This window comes from Copadichromis virginalis, linkage group LG5, assembly GCF_057382275.1.
Source record: "Copadichromis virginalis isolate Kocher_CV1m ecotype Utaka linkage group LG5, C_Virginalis_male_GT1.1, whole genome shotgun sequence".
Lineage (NCBI taxonomy): Eukaryota > Metazoa > Chordata > Actinopteri > Cichliformes > Cichlidae > Copadichromis > Copadichromis virginalis.
In genome coordinates, this window is record NC_140622.1 from 18722901 (window position 1) to 18741507 (window position 18607).

The following is an 18607-nucleotide window of genomic DNA, read 5'->3' on the forward strand; positions in this document are numbered from 1 at the left end:
AACCAACACAAAACATAAAAAAAGATGCTTATTGCAAACTCAGTAGCAGTGGTAAGAAAGTGGCAGGATTTGCACATTTCATCACTCACTGAAGGCACCTCAGATGCTTTAACAATCTTATGACCTCACCAACTCCTTTTTCCATCTGTTTTGATCTTAGCAGTCAGCTCAGAGTAAATGTGTCCTAATTTCTTTAAACTATCAGTTTATTTTTACATTGATTTCAGTTATATTGCACGTGCAAATGTAATGTTTGCTTTCATATAGCACTTCTAATCTTACCAGAAAACTTTATACATTCACACATTTACTTCAAGGATTTATACACCTCACCTTCAGCTAATTTAGAATCACCAATTAACCTTAAAATCTATGTCTCTGGAGGAATGAAGGAAGCTGGAAAACCTCAAATAACCCACCTAGGCACAAGTGAGAACATGCAAACACCACACAGACAAGGAGTTGAACTCTCTTGCTGTAGGTCTTTCTACGAGTGTAGAGGAATCCTAGATCTCTGTTCCTCTTGTGCACCATGTATGTTCACGCTTCTGCTGTTTCACGGTTTTGAATGTCTCCCATGACCGCTCAAAGCACATCTGTGTCTGCAGCAACCTGGACAAATGTGATGGTAACATAGTTGTCATGACAGTGCAAAGATCCTCCTTGAACTCTGTCACCTCCACTACCGTCCATCCATCTATCCACACAATCAACAGAAGACTGCACCACAAAAGCATTCACAACACATTTTTTTCTTTAATTTTACACAGAAACATGTGTACAGGAGAAATATCCAGAGCCTTGGGGGAGGGGGTACAGTAACACTGGCTCACCTCAGGATGTCTGCTGGTGAAACTTGAAGGGTCAAGCAGACGACTGCACTTAAATTCACTTAGGAAACAACTGAATGTTTTTAGCATCACATAACATCTCATGCATGACATCAATTTCTGACATAATTATTAGTTTAGTCAACAAACACAGACATACCCATTCTCAAGTTATCCACAGGCACAGAAAATGAGCAGAACTGCTGCTCTGGAAAGTTCAGAATTTGACTCACTTCATGTGGCAAAAAATACAATCAGTTCTTTTAAAAAAAGAGAAAAAAATATTTTAAGTCATTTAAATGCATTTTGATAACAAACAAATTCTGCAAATCATCCAAAAATCAATTACTAGTAACCCCAGCAAGAGATTCACTAAAAGAAAAACTATGGTATATCAGGACTAAACAGTTTAGATACAGTGAGAGCAGATTAAAAAGAATTTATCCATTTACTGGCAGTCAGTTTTATGCCATAATAAAGTTAAAAATAATAATAAAACAGTTGACATACTTCAGTAATACAGGGAAAAGTTGAGGGTAACAGTGAATCATTTGACGTTATCTGACATATACACAAGTAAAGTGGCACCAGTATCAACAGAAAGCAAACACAGCTGTTTAAGGCTTTGATCACATGACCAGACATGAACACGACTGCAGAGGTTTAGCAACACAAATCTTCCAGGAGTGATTATTAAATTTTTTTTTTCTTTACAGCACCGCATTATCACTGAAAACAGACTGACACTGTAGACTCATATTTGCTGCTTTACTGTTACACTACCAGTGGTGATAAGGTCTACAATAAAACAGTGCTAAAGAATGAAGAAAAATAAAATAAAACATGTTCACTAAATTAACCCAGGCAGTAAAGCAAAGACTTCTTAGAGGTAGGAAAATGGTAATGGAGCATTTATTCTTCAATAATCAATCAGCTAAGTGTTCGTGTCCAATGAGGACTGTCTGCAGGAGTAAACTATTGGCCAATAAAAGCACCAGGAAATGCAAATCAATCATGTTACTTTTGATATTAGCAAAACCTGAAGTTGTAATTGGTTTAGTGACATTAAACTAGTGTTGTATGAGGAGATTTTTTGCATGAAAAGCAACAAATTTACAGGGTTACAGGAAATGAAAGGCCACATAAGAAATTAGCTGATGCAAAATTGCCCTATACTTCAACCCAGACACCTTACTAGAGCCCAATTTTACACTGATTACATTTCCGCTTGTTGTAACCATGAACTTTTCAAAAATGCATTTGCATCTCTGATGAACAACGTGAGCACAGCTGCCATTTAATCTGACCGAGGGATGCACTAGGTTGATTAAATTAATTCATAACAAGCATTTGAGAGCTATGACCATCAAAGCATCCAGCATATAATGAGCCTCATTAGCATTACCCCGCAATTCAGATGTTAATACAGTGTAGAGATATCGGTGACACAGAATCTTCGTAATATAAACAACGACCACAGTGCAACAACACTCGACACAGAGATGCTTCGTATGAGATAAAATCTACAATGACCTGTCACCAGCTATGGTCACGAGCTGATAATAAAACAGTCTAAAAATCCAAACTTGTGTCCAATTAATGACACACAACCATCACCCTTGCATACAGTACACAGAGTATAACCAGCAAAGAGGACCTCTCGTGTGAAATTATCTACAATAAACTGTATATCATCTTTAGACATGACTTATTAAAAATTTCACAATATGTCTCTTGAAAACAAAACTAGAAATCTTTAAATACATTTTCTTTTGTTTAATAATATGAGTGATTACTCTTATTTATTCATTCATTAATAAGAGAACTTGATCAAAACACCTGGTCCAACCTGAGCCCAGTCTAAACCACATTGCAAGTGAATGCAGCCAGATCTGATTGCATGAACTCTAATGGGAAAGTTCATTCTGTTTCAAGTCACTTCAAACAGCTCTGAGGTCAGAATGAGAGGAAAACACACAATATTGCAATACCACCCCCATTCTATTCTAGCATTGGCAGGTATTCCGGGCATATTTATTTAGCAGTTTAATTTAAGCAGTGAAGAAAATAAAAAAAACAATGTTGCAACATAAAGCAACACTACTTGAAAGGATGTGTAACAAAAAATAACATAAAATATGATGTTGGATGTGCTTAAAAGAACATTTTAGTGTGAATTGGGCCTACAGACAGGTTGTGCTGACTGAAAGTTAACTCATCCAACCAATCAAAGGGCTTAAAAAGCTCGCAAATGCAAAACGGGGGTCAAATTCAATGAAAATTTGATTTCAAGTTGGATTTACCCTAAAGCAGCCGTTTTAGCAGAATGGCAGTTACTAACTTTTAGACATGCCAAACTTCAAAGCGTTCTGTTGCCTTCGCCTATCTGCACTTTTGCTGGTGCAGATAACATGACAGTGTTGTATCTGCAGGTCTCTACTGGGAAGATGGAAAGAAAGGGGAAAAAAAAGCTACTTGCTCATTAAAATGAAATTAATTAATACCATGAGGGAGATTTATTCTCAACTCATTATACATCAGATCATTTTATTTAAACTGTACGTGACCAAAGAGATTTTGATTAATGGTAAACACGAGGTGGAATGAACTTTATTATGTGAAAAAGTATTTTTGATCCATTTTACAAAACAGAGATGAAAATGTTTAAGGGGCCAAACCTGATTAAACACAGAACATAAAGTTGTTAGTGTTTAGATGGTGATACTGTATTTACAAGGGTTCAAATTTACAACATCAGATTTTCTCTTTCATGCTTTGTTTTTTTAATACGGAAATTAAACCTGCGATCCAGTATGAACACTGGCTTCTTAACCTTTAAGAGTATTAGGTCCAGGCAGTACATTATGGTCTGATTTAGCTCAATTCCCTTTAATAAGGACGATTTACAATAATATACAGGACTGATATTCAGTAAAGTTATGAATAGTCGTCTCATGATGAGCTCAACTCATCCCTGGGCTTCATTCTTTTGCTTCTAGGATAATAAATATATTTTAAATGCATTAACAGGATCAAAGCTAATGGAGCTTTCCCTGTAAGTGCCGTTGAGATGAACAGAGAGAGTCAGAGGGAAAAATGCCAGAGTAGGAAAAAAGGTAAGAAGATGTAGATTTGTGAGGTCACTACCAGTCTGCGTTCTCCCAGGTTTCCTCAGCAGGTTTCGTGGGACTCTTCTTTGTCTTACCATCTGCATTCTCCCAGTTGTTGTCCCAAGCCTCCCAGCTCTCTTCTGTGCTGTGTTTGTTGTTGGATGCTGCTTCAGAGCCCCAATTGTCCCAACTGTCAGAGCTCTTCTTGGCAGAATTATCTGCAATGGTCCAGCTGTCACTGCTGGGAGATTTCTTAGCCTTTAAGGAGCTGTTGCTGCCAAAGGTCTCCCAGAAGTCCCTTGCAACAGGCTGGCTAGAACTACCCTGATATCCCTCAGTGGCATCCATGTTTTGGTAGCTCTCACCAGCAGACCTGAACATAAAGAAATGCTTTTACAGGCCATAGCTTACAGCATTGCATCACAAAGTGCTTAGGATTCTGAATATGAAACATTTCATTTATTGTGTATTAAGCTTTTTTTTTTTTTATTACCCATCTTCTTGTTTTCCAGAGAACAGATTAGTCAGCTTTGACCCAGCTCCCTGAACCTAAGGAGGAAATAAACTATTTATGTAAGTGTACCTGTACATGTAAAATACCTTATTTTTCATTCATTCAAAGGTCAAAGAATAACGTAATAAAAAATAATAAGTCCTAACAAGTCCATTACGACAAATCAGTTTTTACTACACAATCAAACAAATTAGTTTTAGCAAGGCAGTAATATTAAAATGACACAAAAACACATTTTCTAACTCTTTTACATCATGTACTCACCACCACAACAAAATGGCAGCAAGAAAAACAAGAAATTAAATGTAATTAGTATAGTTCAAACTTAACGGCACTGCAAAACCAGTCTCCTTGGAGGACTAGAGCGTATAGTGTATCAGGGGGCTCCGGCAGTTTTGGATACTGTTTGCAATAGCAGTGCCAGGGCTACTGCTCCTCACTTGGGAGACTGGTTTTGCATCAGCACAGTGTGGCAGATGTCTGCCATTCCTACCTTGTTTGCCAGCCCAGTGATGCTGACTGCCATTTCATCTAGCAATTTGCCATCTTTCACCTGGACGAGCCAAATTATTGTTAAAAACTAATAAAAACAACAGTCTAATGAAATGCGTGGTGAAGAGCTCATTTTTGATTGTGGAAAATAAACAATACAGTTTTTTTGTTTATTTTTTTAAACAGCACAGATGATTTAAAAGAAGAGGAAGAAGAAGAAAGACAGTAAAGAGTGTTTAAAAAAAAAGCACAGACTACAGATACATTAAATTAATATTGCCAACACTACATTAAAAGACAAAAGCATTTTGTTTCTGTCGGTCCACTCAAAGAGAATAAATCACTACAAAGCATGGTAAAAAGAGGCACCCTTCTATGTGTAACAGTTAAGATTGAAAAGTCAATTACCCTGCTGATGCTGGAATTGAATTTAAAAATAAAAATAAAAAAAAAAAAGGAAAAATACTTTTGTTTTCTTTTTTTCTTTTTTTCTTTTTTTTAAAAAGATGACATCCAGGAGCTGCTCACTTGGCAGTTAAATCTGCTAAGCAGAAGCATTGTGTCAAAAACACTTACTATTACTGCAAAAATGGTAACATGTGTTCTAATATTACATGATGTCAAAAGAAAGAGAAAAAAAACAACAACAACAAAGCTCAGACACACCAAATCCCCAAAGGTAACGAGCTGTGGCTTTCAAATGAAGAGCTCCAGGATGCATCACGTCTTGTTTACTGTGAGCAGACAGCCGGTGGTTTTGAGATTGCATTTTGACCTGAATGCAACCAAAACCAGCTCAAGCGTAACAGCTTTGAGCCTTAACAGCACTCAGAAAACAAGCCACGAATTTTCAGGAAGCTTATGGTACAAAATAAATAAATAAATAGTCTGTTGCCTACAGAATCTATGCATGCTGCTGTCTGTTTATAGGGAATTCACTGCGGCTGTCACTGATTCAAGAACATAAAAATGGCTCCAGTAAAGCAACACCAAAACCTAGTAGAATAGTCGTGATGTCATTTTGTGCACTGAAAGCTGGAGACTTTGAACTCAGACATGACGTGAACAAAGAGTTTGGCTGTTAAAAATGTTTGTGCTATAGGCTTGATCCAGTGACAGTTCACACTGACTCACACACGTTCCCAAATAAACAGCTCACAGTCGTACGCTTCTGCAAATCCCACAGCTGAGTCACTGACTGAGAGAGAGACAAAGCTTTGTGTTTACCCCCCCCCCTTCCATCTTTGAAACTACAGGTTTGTCGTTTAATGTTAGTTGGCATACAGCAGATAAACTGGCACAGACAGGCAGCGGAGAAAATAGCACATTCACATCTGAAGCTGTTTCGTGTCTAAAAGCACTGCATCCCACCACCAAATCAACAACTTCAAACATCAATGTTACCTTTTCTTGAGTAGGTTTGATAACATTCTCATTTAATGTCTGTCCTAACTCAGTGGCCTAGTTGGAAGTCAGAGAGGAGAGTTCACTTGAATGAAACAGTTTAACATTCACAGTACTGCAAGACACTGAGCTGCTTGTTCTGCAGTAGCATGCAGCCTGAGCATTCCCATCCACCATGACACTGAACAAGCACTAGAGGGTGTAATGGTTCAAGACACTGGCAGCATGGCACATCTATAACCCCAAATATTACGATATTTTTGCTTCTTACTCTGTGTGTTCAATTCTACAGAATAGCATCAAGGACTCCCCACGTTTTTTCACAGAAACCACTCAGGTGTTTGCATACCATTGTCCCTCTTCAGCGCTGTTAGCAGTAAACACAAACACTGGCATGCATAAAAAGGATAACCCATAATCAGTGGATGTGAGTGAACAGTGCTTCTGTTCACTCCTATTCCATTTGTCCTAAAGGTTATCCATATATTCCAAATTCAAATATGAGAAGAGACAAAATGCCTTGTGTTTAACCAAACAGAAGCACATGGAGACGACAATTCTGACAACATTTTTTGTTAAAGGTTTCTTTAAAAGTGTTAAAAAAAATAACTAAAAAGCAGACAATAATTCTGAAAAAACAAAAATGGTAGATACATATTAAAAAAAAAAAGATATAAAAGAAGCACCATGCATTTACAAACTGCTTTACCGGTTCTGGGGGCGCTTTATAGCCCCTTAACTAGATCCACAGAAGGCAAAGAGATAGTAAAGTAGTAATACAGTTATTGCTTGTAGGTTTATATTATTAAAATATTTACAAGCAAATGGCATACGCATGCTTATACCATCAAAAGAAAGAGGAGACTACTTAATACAGTCTGTAGAAGAGTCAAAAACCTTTATTAACAGGAGCAATAACTGGCTACTCGAGATGCGATAGACTTACCTTTAAGGTTGCTTGGTTTGCAAGTTTAGTTGTCTGCATGAGAGGGACAAAAATAATCACCATTTAAAGTTTTGTTTTTTTAAATACACAAGTTAAATGCCCAACATAAATTCTATGAAAATAAAACATCTTTGTGTGGATCAGATTTATAGTTTTTCTATTTTCAGTTTTTAATTTTTTGGCATTATTAGTTTCCGGTAATGTCCAGAGTGTACTGGCTTGTTTTGGTTTAGCTTTTAAAATGTTCTGTTAGTTGGAAAAATGTTCATTTTTACTCTTGCTAAATTATTATGCTATGGACTCTATTTCTCAGGGCCAGATTTAAGATGTTCAGTACAGAGGCCTGTACTGCAAAGCACGTTTTTGTTTTATCCAGGCAAGTTCAGGGTTAACCCTGGGGAAGGAGGGTTAACTTCTTTCTAGGGTATATCACCATAGTAACTTAGGCTGCAGACCTAACCTGCCTCAGAGCAGGTTGGGTTTCAGATTAGAGGTCAACAGGTATGAAATCCTACTGGCCAATCACTTCTCCAGGAAATAGCATCACTAATCCTGGCAGGTCTTTTGGACTTCAATAGGCAGACAGTAGGAGGCTCTAAAGTTATACTTTTGTTTTGTTTTTTTGGTTCGTTTGTTTTTCTCTGACAATTACACACCAATGGGTTTACACAGCTGAAAATGATTAAAACTAAAACTGTCACATGCACATTTAACCATTAATTTAATAGAATAAATCTATCAGATTACAATGGGCAGTGTCTTAATGATAAAGTTGTGATACTGATAAGTGTGTTAACTTCTTAGACAGTCAGCGCTGTTGATGGCTTTCCTTCAATGCCTTCAAATAGTTTAACCCTCATAGTAATTTTTTCCAGTCTAACTGATCAAAACATTTAAATAAACACTTTCACACAGTGCATTTCCTCTTACTTTCACTCAAACCACTGCTTTTTCTGCAGGAGCTGTGTTAATTTCTGCCTCTTCATGTTTTTCCAGAATTATAGTTTGCCATCCAGCCATGTGTGACCACTTAGCCTGACATCAGCAATCAGGTTAAGACAACCCAGGGTAGAGCCCAGCTATTACAATACAAACACCTCACTTAAAATAGTGTAGACATCTTGCTCTCAATAAGCTTATGCAAAAATGCCTGCTTTTGTTGATTTTGGTATCACATTGAGAAAAACAAAATGAATACATTTCCTATTCAGTTTATTATTAAACTGAATGAGTTAACCTTTGTTTGAAGTCACTTACATTATCTTTGGCAATAGAGGCAAACTTGCTAGCTCCAACAGTAAAACTGCTCCAACCCTGTTAATAAAATGTTTAAAAGTTAAGTTATATTAAGAAAGAAAAAAAATTAAAATACAGTTCAGCCCACCCCCCCAAAAAAGTGTGTCTTGACTTACTGAATAAATAGAGGACATGGCATTGTTCAGGAAGTCCTCTTCTTTCTTCTCTGGGGTCACTGTGTTGCCAAATCCAACGTACCGGTTCTCTTGATTCCCACTGTAACCACCTCCACTGAAAAAGCAGGAAAGATTTTTTTTATTTTGAATGTACACAAGCCAATAGAACAAAGATTCATAAAGGAAACTTAAATGTACAATTAGCAAAATTTCAGATATTAGACAAGGGCAACAACATTTCAAACGTCACTCATTACTTTGGATTTTATCCATTTCCAGAAAGGTTGTGTACATGAGAGACAATAAATCAAGATACAGTCATAAATATGAAGTCAAGCTGGCATTTTTAAATAATTATGAATTATCTCTCAAAGTCTCCACACTGTAGTTTGCGATATAGCTTTAACATTCATGTTTTTCCTTGTATGCGCAAATGAAGTTACACCAATAATTACAGGAATGACACCTTATTCTCTGCCAAAGATGTCACTGATATACACTATGTATCTCTGCATAGCAAATAGTCATTTGCTGCCATATTAATGTTTATAAAAAACTTTAGAAACCTACCTCTGATAAGAGTTAACATCATCACTCAGCCAGTCTTCAAAAGCTTTATCACTGGATTTCGCCGAGTTCTGTCCAGATCCTCCAGAACTAAATTTTACATTACAGAAATATCAATTTGCTGTTTTGATGCCTGCTGTTCTCTATCTAGTATCAGACCCAGCATTAGTAAGTTTAAAATCTCCTTCATTCATACCGATGAGAGGATGAAAGAGTGCTTTTGGGTTGAGGGGACGTCCAGTTTCTTGCAGGGGAGGTCTCAATGGACCACTCCTTTCCCTCTGCTAATGTTGCGACCTGTCAATGCAGTGATGAACAAGGGTGAAGATGTTAGCGCAAACTGGAAAGCATTATATCTAAACATATCAAGCTAAATATATCTCATTACTGAGGATATACATTTATAATTTAAACCACAATTTCGTTGTACATGTACAATGACAATAAAGGGCTATTCTATTCCATTATGTTTTATCCGGTCCTCTGTGAGTGGGTTACTGGAAGAAAAAAAGCATCAGGAATAATTAAGAACTGAGTGTGAAGCTTACCTTGTCCCTGAAGAGTGCAGCAGCTCTGCTGTTGTATTTCTCCTGCAGAGTCCAGTTTGGATCATAATCATCTTGCAATTCAAGAAACAAGCGGAATTTTCCATTTCCACCTGCTTTCATTTTCTCCAGTTCAATATCTTTCCACTTGTCCATGGTGACCGAGCGCACAAAACTGCAGACGGGGAAGGAAAGATAAAACTGCATATTATCAGGCTGTAACAATTTCTTTGTGATCATTTGAAGGAATACACAGACTACTCTGGACTGTTGCTTATAAACAATGTTCTTCCAATAATGTAACATATTCACAAAACCAATCCATATATACACTAGAGCATTTGATTAAAATGTATTTTTTTGACTAATAACTGTATGTTATTTTACTATAGTAAACTTATCTCAAAGTTTAACATGTCTTTGTAGTTTGCCAAATGTCACAAAAATGTGACTAAAGTTAAGAGACACCATGACTCATCACATTGTTACCTGAGATGTACTCCCAGGCCCCTGTGCTTGCCAGAGCACTCGAGACAAATCCAGATGCCATATGTCACACTAACCCACTGAGGGTTAAAAGCGCCACACTCAAAACACAGCTGAAAAAAAACCAAAAAAAAAAAAACAGATGAATATAAGCAGGTAAAAAAACAACAACAACAACAACACACTTCATATTCAATGATATACCCTGGAGTTCTTCATTTGATTTTCTCCAGCAAAAAGCCAACTAATGTTCTTACAAACAAACTCTATGATACAGTTTTTCCTAATGTGTGATCTGAATATTAGAAATAACCTTCTCTAATTAAACTAGAATGTGTGCCCTCTTGTGATTCATTTATTTGGGGCCATTTAGAGGATGATAGTGCAAAAGTGCAACCTCTCAAGGAGCTGCTATCTTCTCTGTAAAGTAGAATAAAAACGTTCCGGTGGGCTGAGATTATTTTGGTTAAGAACTGAAGTTAAGCCACATGGATCAGAAGCTTTAAGGACTTACATTATTCTCATCCTGAGTTCTCACTTCCTTCAGAACTCTTCTGGTCCTTGGACTCGCCATGACTCACACTGAAACAAAATTGCAGAGGATCATCTTAAAGACAACTACTGGAACAAAAATACTAATACAAACCCCTGAGAATTAATACTCATCAACCCAACTTCATGTTGCTAAGCAACTAATTAAATGCCACCAATACCCATCATCTGTTTCCCACACTGAAATCACACAGTCTCACTGGAGTATCACTTTATTTTTGTATTCTATTATAGAGGGCAGGTTTAATTTGTGAAACTGAACCAACATATCCAAAGGCTGGACAGCAATCAGAGGAAATGTTTAGATGATGAACTTTAAAGGACCTGAACCTGCTCCACAGGCTGCAGCCATGAAACACACACAGAAAAAAGCTGCAGTAAGAGGTCAAAATTCAACCAAATATTCATCAAACCACGAGTTACTGCTGACAAACTGTAAAAGTTTATATGAAAAATGTTATAAATGTAACTTTTTAAATGCTTTTTGTTCACAGGAAGAATGAATCTAACATTTTATTGTGAATTCAAATTAAAGCATTAATGAATTATCAAATATTCACCTGATTTTCTGCTGCATCTGGCAGTAAGTATGCACAATGTGGGAGGCTACTGCAGGTAATTTAGCCACACCATTTTACAATCATGAAACCCCTACAGCTTCTTTGTTTTCACGTTTTTATCTTTGACCACGGCACAGAGACAGCATCAAACTAGACCCCTGCCCAACATGCACCAAGCAGCAATCACAATGATTCTTATAGCTTCTCTCCACAACCTCAAACAAACTTAATAGATTTATGTAGTAATTACCATCAGTGAACACAAAATGTATTGTTTAAACTGCAGTGCTCCGCCATATCAGGTCATCATTTAACCATTTATAATGTCATTCATTGCACTTTTGGTACCCATTTTTAAAGATTAACACTTTCATAAATATTAATGGAAATAGGACAAAGTAAGTGGAATTGTTTTTTGTTTTTCCAACTGATTAGTTTACTAATAAAAGAAAAGTATGAGTATTATGATATTTGAGAAGCTGAAACCAGTGAATCAGTGAATGCCATTTAGGGTATTCACTGATCCGCCCTCCCCAGACGTTTTAGCCAGAACCAACGGAAATTCCCAACCACTGAGTAAACCACTTCAAAACAAGCATATCATCTGTTTTCTTTATCAGAAAAAATGCATCATTTTCTGTCAGATACAGTAGCAAATAAACACCAAATGCCTTTACTGTATGCAGACCAGACATGCCTATGTATTTAAATACAACCCTGCCTTTGTTTCCTTGTTACACATTAATAAAGGTCATGAAGATTAATGAGCTGTAAAAAATAAAAAATGCTGACAATAAGTCTGCTTGACTGGCTAATCCACTGCCTATCTAATCTGTTCAATAATAAAAGATGCTGATATTACATAACAGGGTAAACCAGACATCTGAGTTTTACCTGAAGCAACATCTACCAAGTCTTGCACATGTTTAGCAAAAAAAAAAAAAGATATCCTACAAAGCCTGAGTATTTTCAAATAACAACTGGCAATGCTTTTGGCTATTCACTGGCTGGCAGACGGCTTGCAAATATAATCTGGTTTCATTAAACAGGATTACGCTGACAACTCATCATATACACTTTGTTCCCATGCTCACTCACTCTATGTACCCCTCTCAGCAATTGATTGCCTTATCAGTATATTCTCATACTCGAGTACTCCTCAAAATTATTATATTCTCTCATAACAAAATACTGTTATACCCAAGTCTTCTGAAAATCCTAAATCCTTTTAAAAACTGAAATAGGTGTAACATTTCATTTTTAAACATTTCCCTTCGTTATAACTATTTTTTCCCCTTTAACTTTCACCCCTTACTTTAGTGCAGGAAGGTCAAACTCATTTTACATCGTGGGCTGCACACAGCCCACTTCCATCAGTGAAACTTTTCTTTTTGTCAGTGTAAAGAAGTTTAACTACACTTTTAATCTCTGAGATATGTTAATAATTCGACAGCATCCATAAACCTTTCTGCGTGATAAGGAAATGCTGCTGTAGTAAATGAAAAATCTGTCAGCAGGACTTTTTGGGCTTAAACTGTGAGAAATACATTTGTATAATTACAGAAAAAAAATGGTAGCTCCTGCAATTATAGATGTTTTATCAAGTCATAGAAAACATGTTATTGATTTGTACTGTAGTCCCATTGTAAGAAGGAAAAACAAAACAAAACACTGAACCATCTATAGAAGACAGTAATAAAATGTAAAAAACAAACAAACAACAACAAAAAAAAAAACAGGCACATTTCTGTCACTTAAGAGCTTAGGTACACAATGAATAAACATATGGGAGGACCTTATCAGGAAGAAAAGCTATAAAACTTGGTTCAAGAGTTACGCCCTCCTTTACTTGTTCAGATGGTCCAGAGATCCAAATTGGGAGTCTGCTGGGTCACTTCTGGCCTCCTGGACCTCATGTTTGCCACCAATGCACTTATTTTACCATGACCTTTACCAAGTCTGAAGTTTGGTTCTTGTGGTGATTTCTGCCACATCTCTAGATTCTAATTTCCTCGCCTTCAGCCCTGGTTAGCTGTGCTTTGGGGGCAGATTGTGGGGCAGTGGTCTCGGTGTAAATAAATGTAGTGTTCCTCGAGTGTGTAGTTCCACTCGGTGACTTAAATGCCACATTGTTACCGTGCTTGCTTACTGAAAATGGTGCTCCTACTTCAGCAGGACCCGATCTTCCACCGTCACTCCAGAACATTTTGCCCTTTCTTTTTCTTTCAGCATTAGTCTCTTTCTGTCAGCATTATGTCTGTGACATTAACATATTCCCCCTCACGCTTGTTTAACTGATCAATACGCGACTGCGATCTGAATGAAAAAAAGGCAGACATCTACGATAACTGGCAAACAAGCTGCTTAATTATAAACCATAAACATACGTCATTATACGCTGTTACATTGCTCTCCCTATAAAGCATAAAAGCAAGCAGCAGTCTAGTTAACAGTCAAATTACGAGTTACATGACAATTAAGTTTTAGCTGAGGTGCAGACGTGTCAAAGCTCTGGGAGACACAAAAACTACCGCCCCCATGCAGGGGCTTAATGTGTGTGTTTCACAGCACAGGTATAAAAGTATACTGGTGTGTTTTCCACGTCTTGCTTTGACTAATGATTCACAGTCCGTCTCCAAAAGGAGATGACAGCGATGATAACATTTAAATGAACTGACGAGATTAGCAGCACTGGTAGCGTTAGCTTCACCGGGAGCTAGCTAACTGACCCGTTACCTGTCTGTGACCGACGAAGAAGCGAGGAGCTGTTTCCAAAGTCTACTGATAAACTCCGACCTTTCTCCTGTCGCGGAGGATCAGCAAAAGCTGGTGTATCACAGACTATGTCGGTCAGGGAGAAGATAATTTTTCAAGAATGCTGATGTTAAACACCGGTAGCCATGTTCCTGTTTGCATACGTTGGCAATGCAATGCATTATGGGAGTGATTCTTCTTCTTCTTTTGCATTTTAATGGCGCCTTTAACCTGCTCATTGCTGCTTGTTACTGGACTGGAGTGTGTGGGGGTTTGAGGTTTTTTTTCTTTTTGAGTCACAGTCCACAACCACGACGACGACAATACAGTTTGTAAATAAGTAAATAAATAAGGTCACATTTCAGCACTCTGCTATCATTGTCTGATTTATCAAGCAGCAAACTTAGAAACTCATATTAAAAAACACTTAAAAACTGCACACCAAATTCTTGAAATACTTGAAATAATATCCCAAAATTCAATGTGAGTCTTTCTGATTAACTGAACTTCAATTTCAGTGATAAATGCGAGTTTGTGCTCCACATGGAATTAGGTTTATAATAACAAAATATGTGAATGGCTTCTTTCTCATTGCTTTCTACTGAATCCACAATAAATATCAGAAACAGACTTTCTGCTACAGTGAACAGCTGCATGTAAAACAGGAGTAATTAATTGATATTATGATGTTATATATCTCCTGTCATACTCCAGAATAGCTTACATTGAGAAATACTGCTTTGTCTTACTATGATCTAACTGATTGTTTTCTAATGTTGATCAGAGAATTCCTCTTTTTGCTTCAGACACAACACATATTCCTAATGCTGAACAGGTTCAGTGTGATAACAGTTTGTCATTCCTGTTATTCCAGCTGTTAATTAGGTGTTTAGTAGTATCACATCCCAAGACTGAAAAATTGTGAATTTTCATATTTGAAATAAAATCTGGAATTTTTAAACTAAGGATGACATCATATACATATACAATAATAGTAACCATAATGACATATAGAAAATTAAATATAGATTATTATAATATTATTATAATATAATATTTAATATTATAATATAATATAATATTATAATATTTAAATATTAAATACCACCACTTTCTTTTCTTACATTCTTATTTTTATTGCACTTAATTTTCCCCCAAAAAAACGATTTACACAGTTAACAATGCCCACAGTGACTGCTTTAAATGGCTGTGCTGTATTTAAGTGATAAAAGTGTGACAGTTCATGATTGTGTCACCTTCCCACTCTGTCATGTAAAACTATTTGAATTGTATCTATATTTAAAAAGTGCCAGCCACACTGTGCCTCCTAACTCTAATTAATGATGCCCATTATTATCCATTGCTGAAATTAAAACACTCATCTAAAATTCATCAATAGCAGCAATAGCAGAAAGATGTTTTTTCCACCATAGATCAACAGCACAGGCCCTTAATTCATTACAAGCTGTACATTGGCTTCTATGCATTTAGCTACACTGGATTGCCTGTAAAGATTATTTGCATTATTAACTATTCGATATCCTGAAACTTTAAATTCATCACTTTTGCCATCGGGTCATGTACATTTGTCATTTTAATCTATAAACCACAATGTTCCTGCCATCAGAATTAATAACAAAAAAATGACATTGTGATACTTAACTTGATTTTAATATCTGTTTCTTTTTTCCGCATGATTAGTTTAAAATAAAGACATTTAATACCAATCAGAACTTGTTACGGAAAACCACAGGGGGAGAGATAAGCTCAGTTGTGAGCAGTGAGGGATTAAAGTACATTGTTCTCTCGAGTTGTTAAATAACAATCCACTATTAAATAACTGCATTGCATGTGTTCACTCTCTTTAACCAATGCCTTTATCTGCTCTTATCTGATCTTTAAAAGTACAAAAGGGGTGTTGCTGTAGCAAGAGGAGTCGCAGTCTGGATACTGAGCATCAACATGAAGGACTCAGTGAGTTTGAAAGTGAGCCTGCCAGTGTTTGTGTTAGTGTTTGAGGTGATCATCATAGCTCTTTATGCTGTCTTTGTCACTTATGATGACGATACCAACGCAAAGCTGCAAAACAATGAGACCAGCCCCATGGAGAACTCCCTCTATCGCGACTACCCCTACTTTGCTGATGTGCAAGTGATGATCTTCATAGGCTTCGGTTGCCTGCTGGCTTTTTTCAGATTCTACGGCTTTGGCGGGATGGTCTTCAACTTTCTCACAGCTACATTTGCAATCCAGTGGGCAATCCTGATGCAAGGGTTCTTCCAGTTTTACTATGATGGGAAAATTCACCTGGGGGTGATCAACCTGGTGAATGCAGAGTTTGCCTGTGCTGTGGTGCTCATCTCCTTCGGGGCTGTGCTTGGGAAGACCAGTCCCGTTCAGCTACTGGTCATGGCTTCTCTTGAGATTCCTATATTTGCTGTGACAGAGTGGGCTGTACTCCAATACATTAGGATCAATGATGCAGGCGGCACTATTCTTATCCACATATTTGCCTGCTATTTTGGTCTAGGAGTGACATTTATGCTCTATCGGCCAAGTTTGAATGATGGACATGCTAAAGAGATCACTAGTTATCATTCAGATATCCTGTCTGTAATGGGAACCCTGTTCCTCTGGGTATTCTGGCCTTCATTCAACTCTGCGCTTACATTTAAAGGCGATGATCAGCACAGAGCAATACTCCACACCTTCATAGGTCTCTCCTCATCCACTATCACTGCCTTTGCACTCTCTGCACTATTCAATAAGAGAGGCAAGCTCACGATGGCTGATATCCAAAATGTGACTCTAGCAGGCGGTGTGACAGTTGGAGCTTCTGTGGACATGATGATTTCACCTGTAGCTGCATATGCACTGGGCGTCATGGGCTGTACTGCCTGTTTCTTTGGTTACAAGTACCTGACCCCCTTTATGGCTTATCGCATGAGGATCCAAGACCAGTGTGGTATTCACAACCTGCACGGACTGACTGGCATCATATCGGCCACAGCAGGGATCTGCGCCATCCTTCTCGCCACTGAGGAAACCTACGGGCCCAGCATGTACCAGATCTTTTCCCACCGTGCTCCACCCGAAGGAGATCCACAGCTGCTAGAACTGCAGAAGGTGATTCCTGGACTGAAGCCAGGCTTGGGACGCACTGCACGGGAGCAAGCGCTGTACCAGGTTGCGGCTGTCTTTACCACCATCGGAGCCTCTACAGTTGGTGGTCTGCTCACTGGGCTGGTCATGAAGTTTCCCTCCTTGGCATCTCCATCTGATAAGAACTGCTTCAATGATGAGCTTTTCTTTGAGCTGCCATCTGACTTTTCCAGTGTAGAAGCCCCCTTAACCTATGAGGGAAAAGGGCAAATGAACCCCATGGACACCAAAGTCTGAGCTCTTGTACCTTATATTTTTTAACTTGTACTGAACTGTTTCCATAAATCTCACTTAGCATTTGCATACAAAAAAGCAATGGAAAAGTAACAGGCTGAAATATGAACTTTTTTGCAATATAATGTATTTAAAATAAACAGTTTAATAAAACATGATTCATTTTATCATTATTGTTATTTAAAAATGTGTGGAATCCAATTTCTTGCAAAAGGTATATGCTTAAATAAATCATTTGTCAAAATGAAATTAATTTAAACATTTGATTTTTTTTTTAATTTAGAATTAATGTGTGAAGACATATCAACAATAAGCCAGGGCATATTTGACACACATCGTCCCTTTAGAAATAGATATAAAATAATTTGTTAACTCACTGAAGTGTTACAAATACGACAGGAATAAAATAGAAGCCTAAACATGACATTTTCATAACACGACCATGATAGTGGAATCTGTACTAAAATCTGACATAGTTTTACGGTGTCAGATTTAACTCTAGATTGCCTCAAGGATACAAAAGTCCTGTCTATATAACAATCTCACTGTGCTTTACAATCACCAGACCAAAGTATGGCCCATGGTTCAGTCAATGACAACAAGCAACAACGCAGTTTGTGTTGTCATGTCTGCATTACATGCTGTTTCCAGAATTCACCGAACAAATTAGCTTATATGAAAACATAATCTCCTTTAATGGAAATTCATCATCATCATTATCATCAAGGTAACATATGTCATTCAGCATTTTTAACATCACCATCTAGTGCTACTTCATCGTTTTACAAATATTTTCAAATTTCATGTATTTCACATGTTTTGTGATATTTAAAAAATCATCTCTACTTTGAAAAACTATTGTCTGGACAAGTGAAATAGCCTCTATAAAAGCATAAAGAATATATGAGTTTATGTTATCAGCTGGACTTTTGACATCTGGGACTTCTTAATATACATGCATGGTTTATAAGCAAGTTTTGTCACGCTGTTCCGCAACTTTTTATCTGGGCATCATGGGCCTAAGTTGGAAGTGACCAAT

General features: G+C 37.3%; 1 protein-coding gene and 1 pseudogene across 8 annotated transcripts; one reads left to right on the plus strand and one right to left on the minus strand.

Annotated features, from left to right (window-relative positions):
• Positions 1-736: 736 nt before the first annotated feature.
• arfgap1 (ADP-ribosylation factor GTPase activating protein 1) lies at positions 737-14363 on the minus strand. Of its 8 annotated transcripts, XM_085456362.1 has the most exons (14): positions 14155-14363; positions 10821-10888; positions 10310-10419; positions 9824-9995; positions 9472-9572; positions 9279-9365; positions 8709-8823; positions 8554-8610; positions 7297-7329; positions 7060-7089; positions 6351-6407; positions 4948-5007; positions 4434-4489; positions 737-4313 (listed from the first exon to the last, which is right to left on the minus strand). In XM_085456362.1, exons 2-14 carry the CDS (start codon positions 10878-10880, stop codon positions 3974-3976), a joined length of 1278 nt encoding a protein of 425 aa, XP_085312488.1. In that variant the 5' UTR covers positions 10881-10888; positions 14155-14363; the 3' UTR covers positions 737-3973. The 8 variants fall into 8 exon arrangements, with proteins under 8 accessions (XP_085312488.1, XP_085312489.1, XP_085312492.1 ...); XM_085456363.1 differs by lacking the exon at positions 7060-7089; XM_085456366.1 differs by lacking the exon at positions 4948-5007 and having other exon boundaries at positions 4434-4483.
• A 1758-nt stretch (positions 14364-16121) lies between these two features.
• On the plus strand, positions 16122-17761 carry LOC146709444 (ammonium transporter Rh type B pseudogene; annotated as a pseudogene).
• Positions 17762-18607: the final 846 nt, after the last annotated feature.

What these genes read in the sequence shown, in the direction of transcription:
- arfgap1 (XM_085456362.1), bottom strand. Translation starts at nt 10,880, where the DNA reads ATGGCGAGTCCAAGGACCAGAAGAGTTCTGAAGGAAGTGAGAACTCAG. An exon ending in CTGCACTCTTCAGGGACAAG is followed by an intron (nt 9,573 to 9,823) that starts GTAAGCTTCACA and finishes CTGCATTGACAG; the next exon opens with GTCGCAACATTAGCAGAGGG. An exon ending in TCTGGAAAACAAGAAGATGG is followed by an intron (nt 4,314 to 4,433) that starts GTAATAAAAAAA and finishes CTTTATGTTCAG; the next exon opens with GTCTGCTGGTGAGAGCTACC.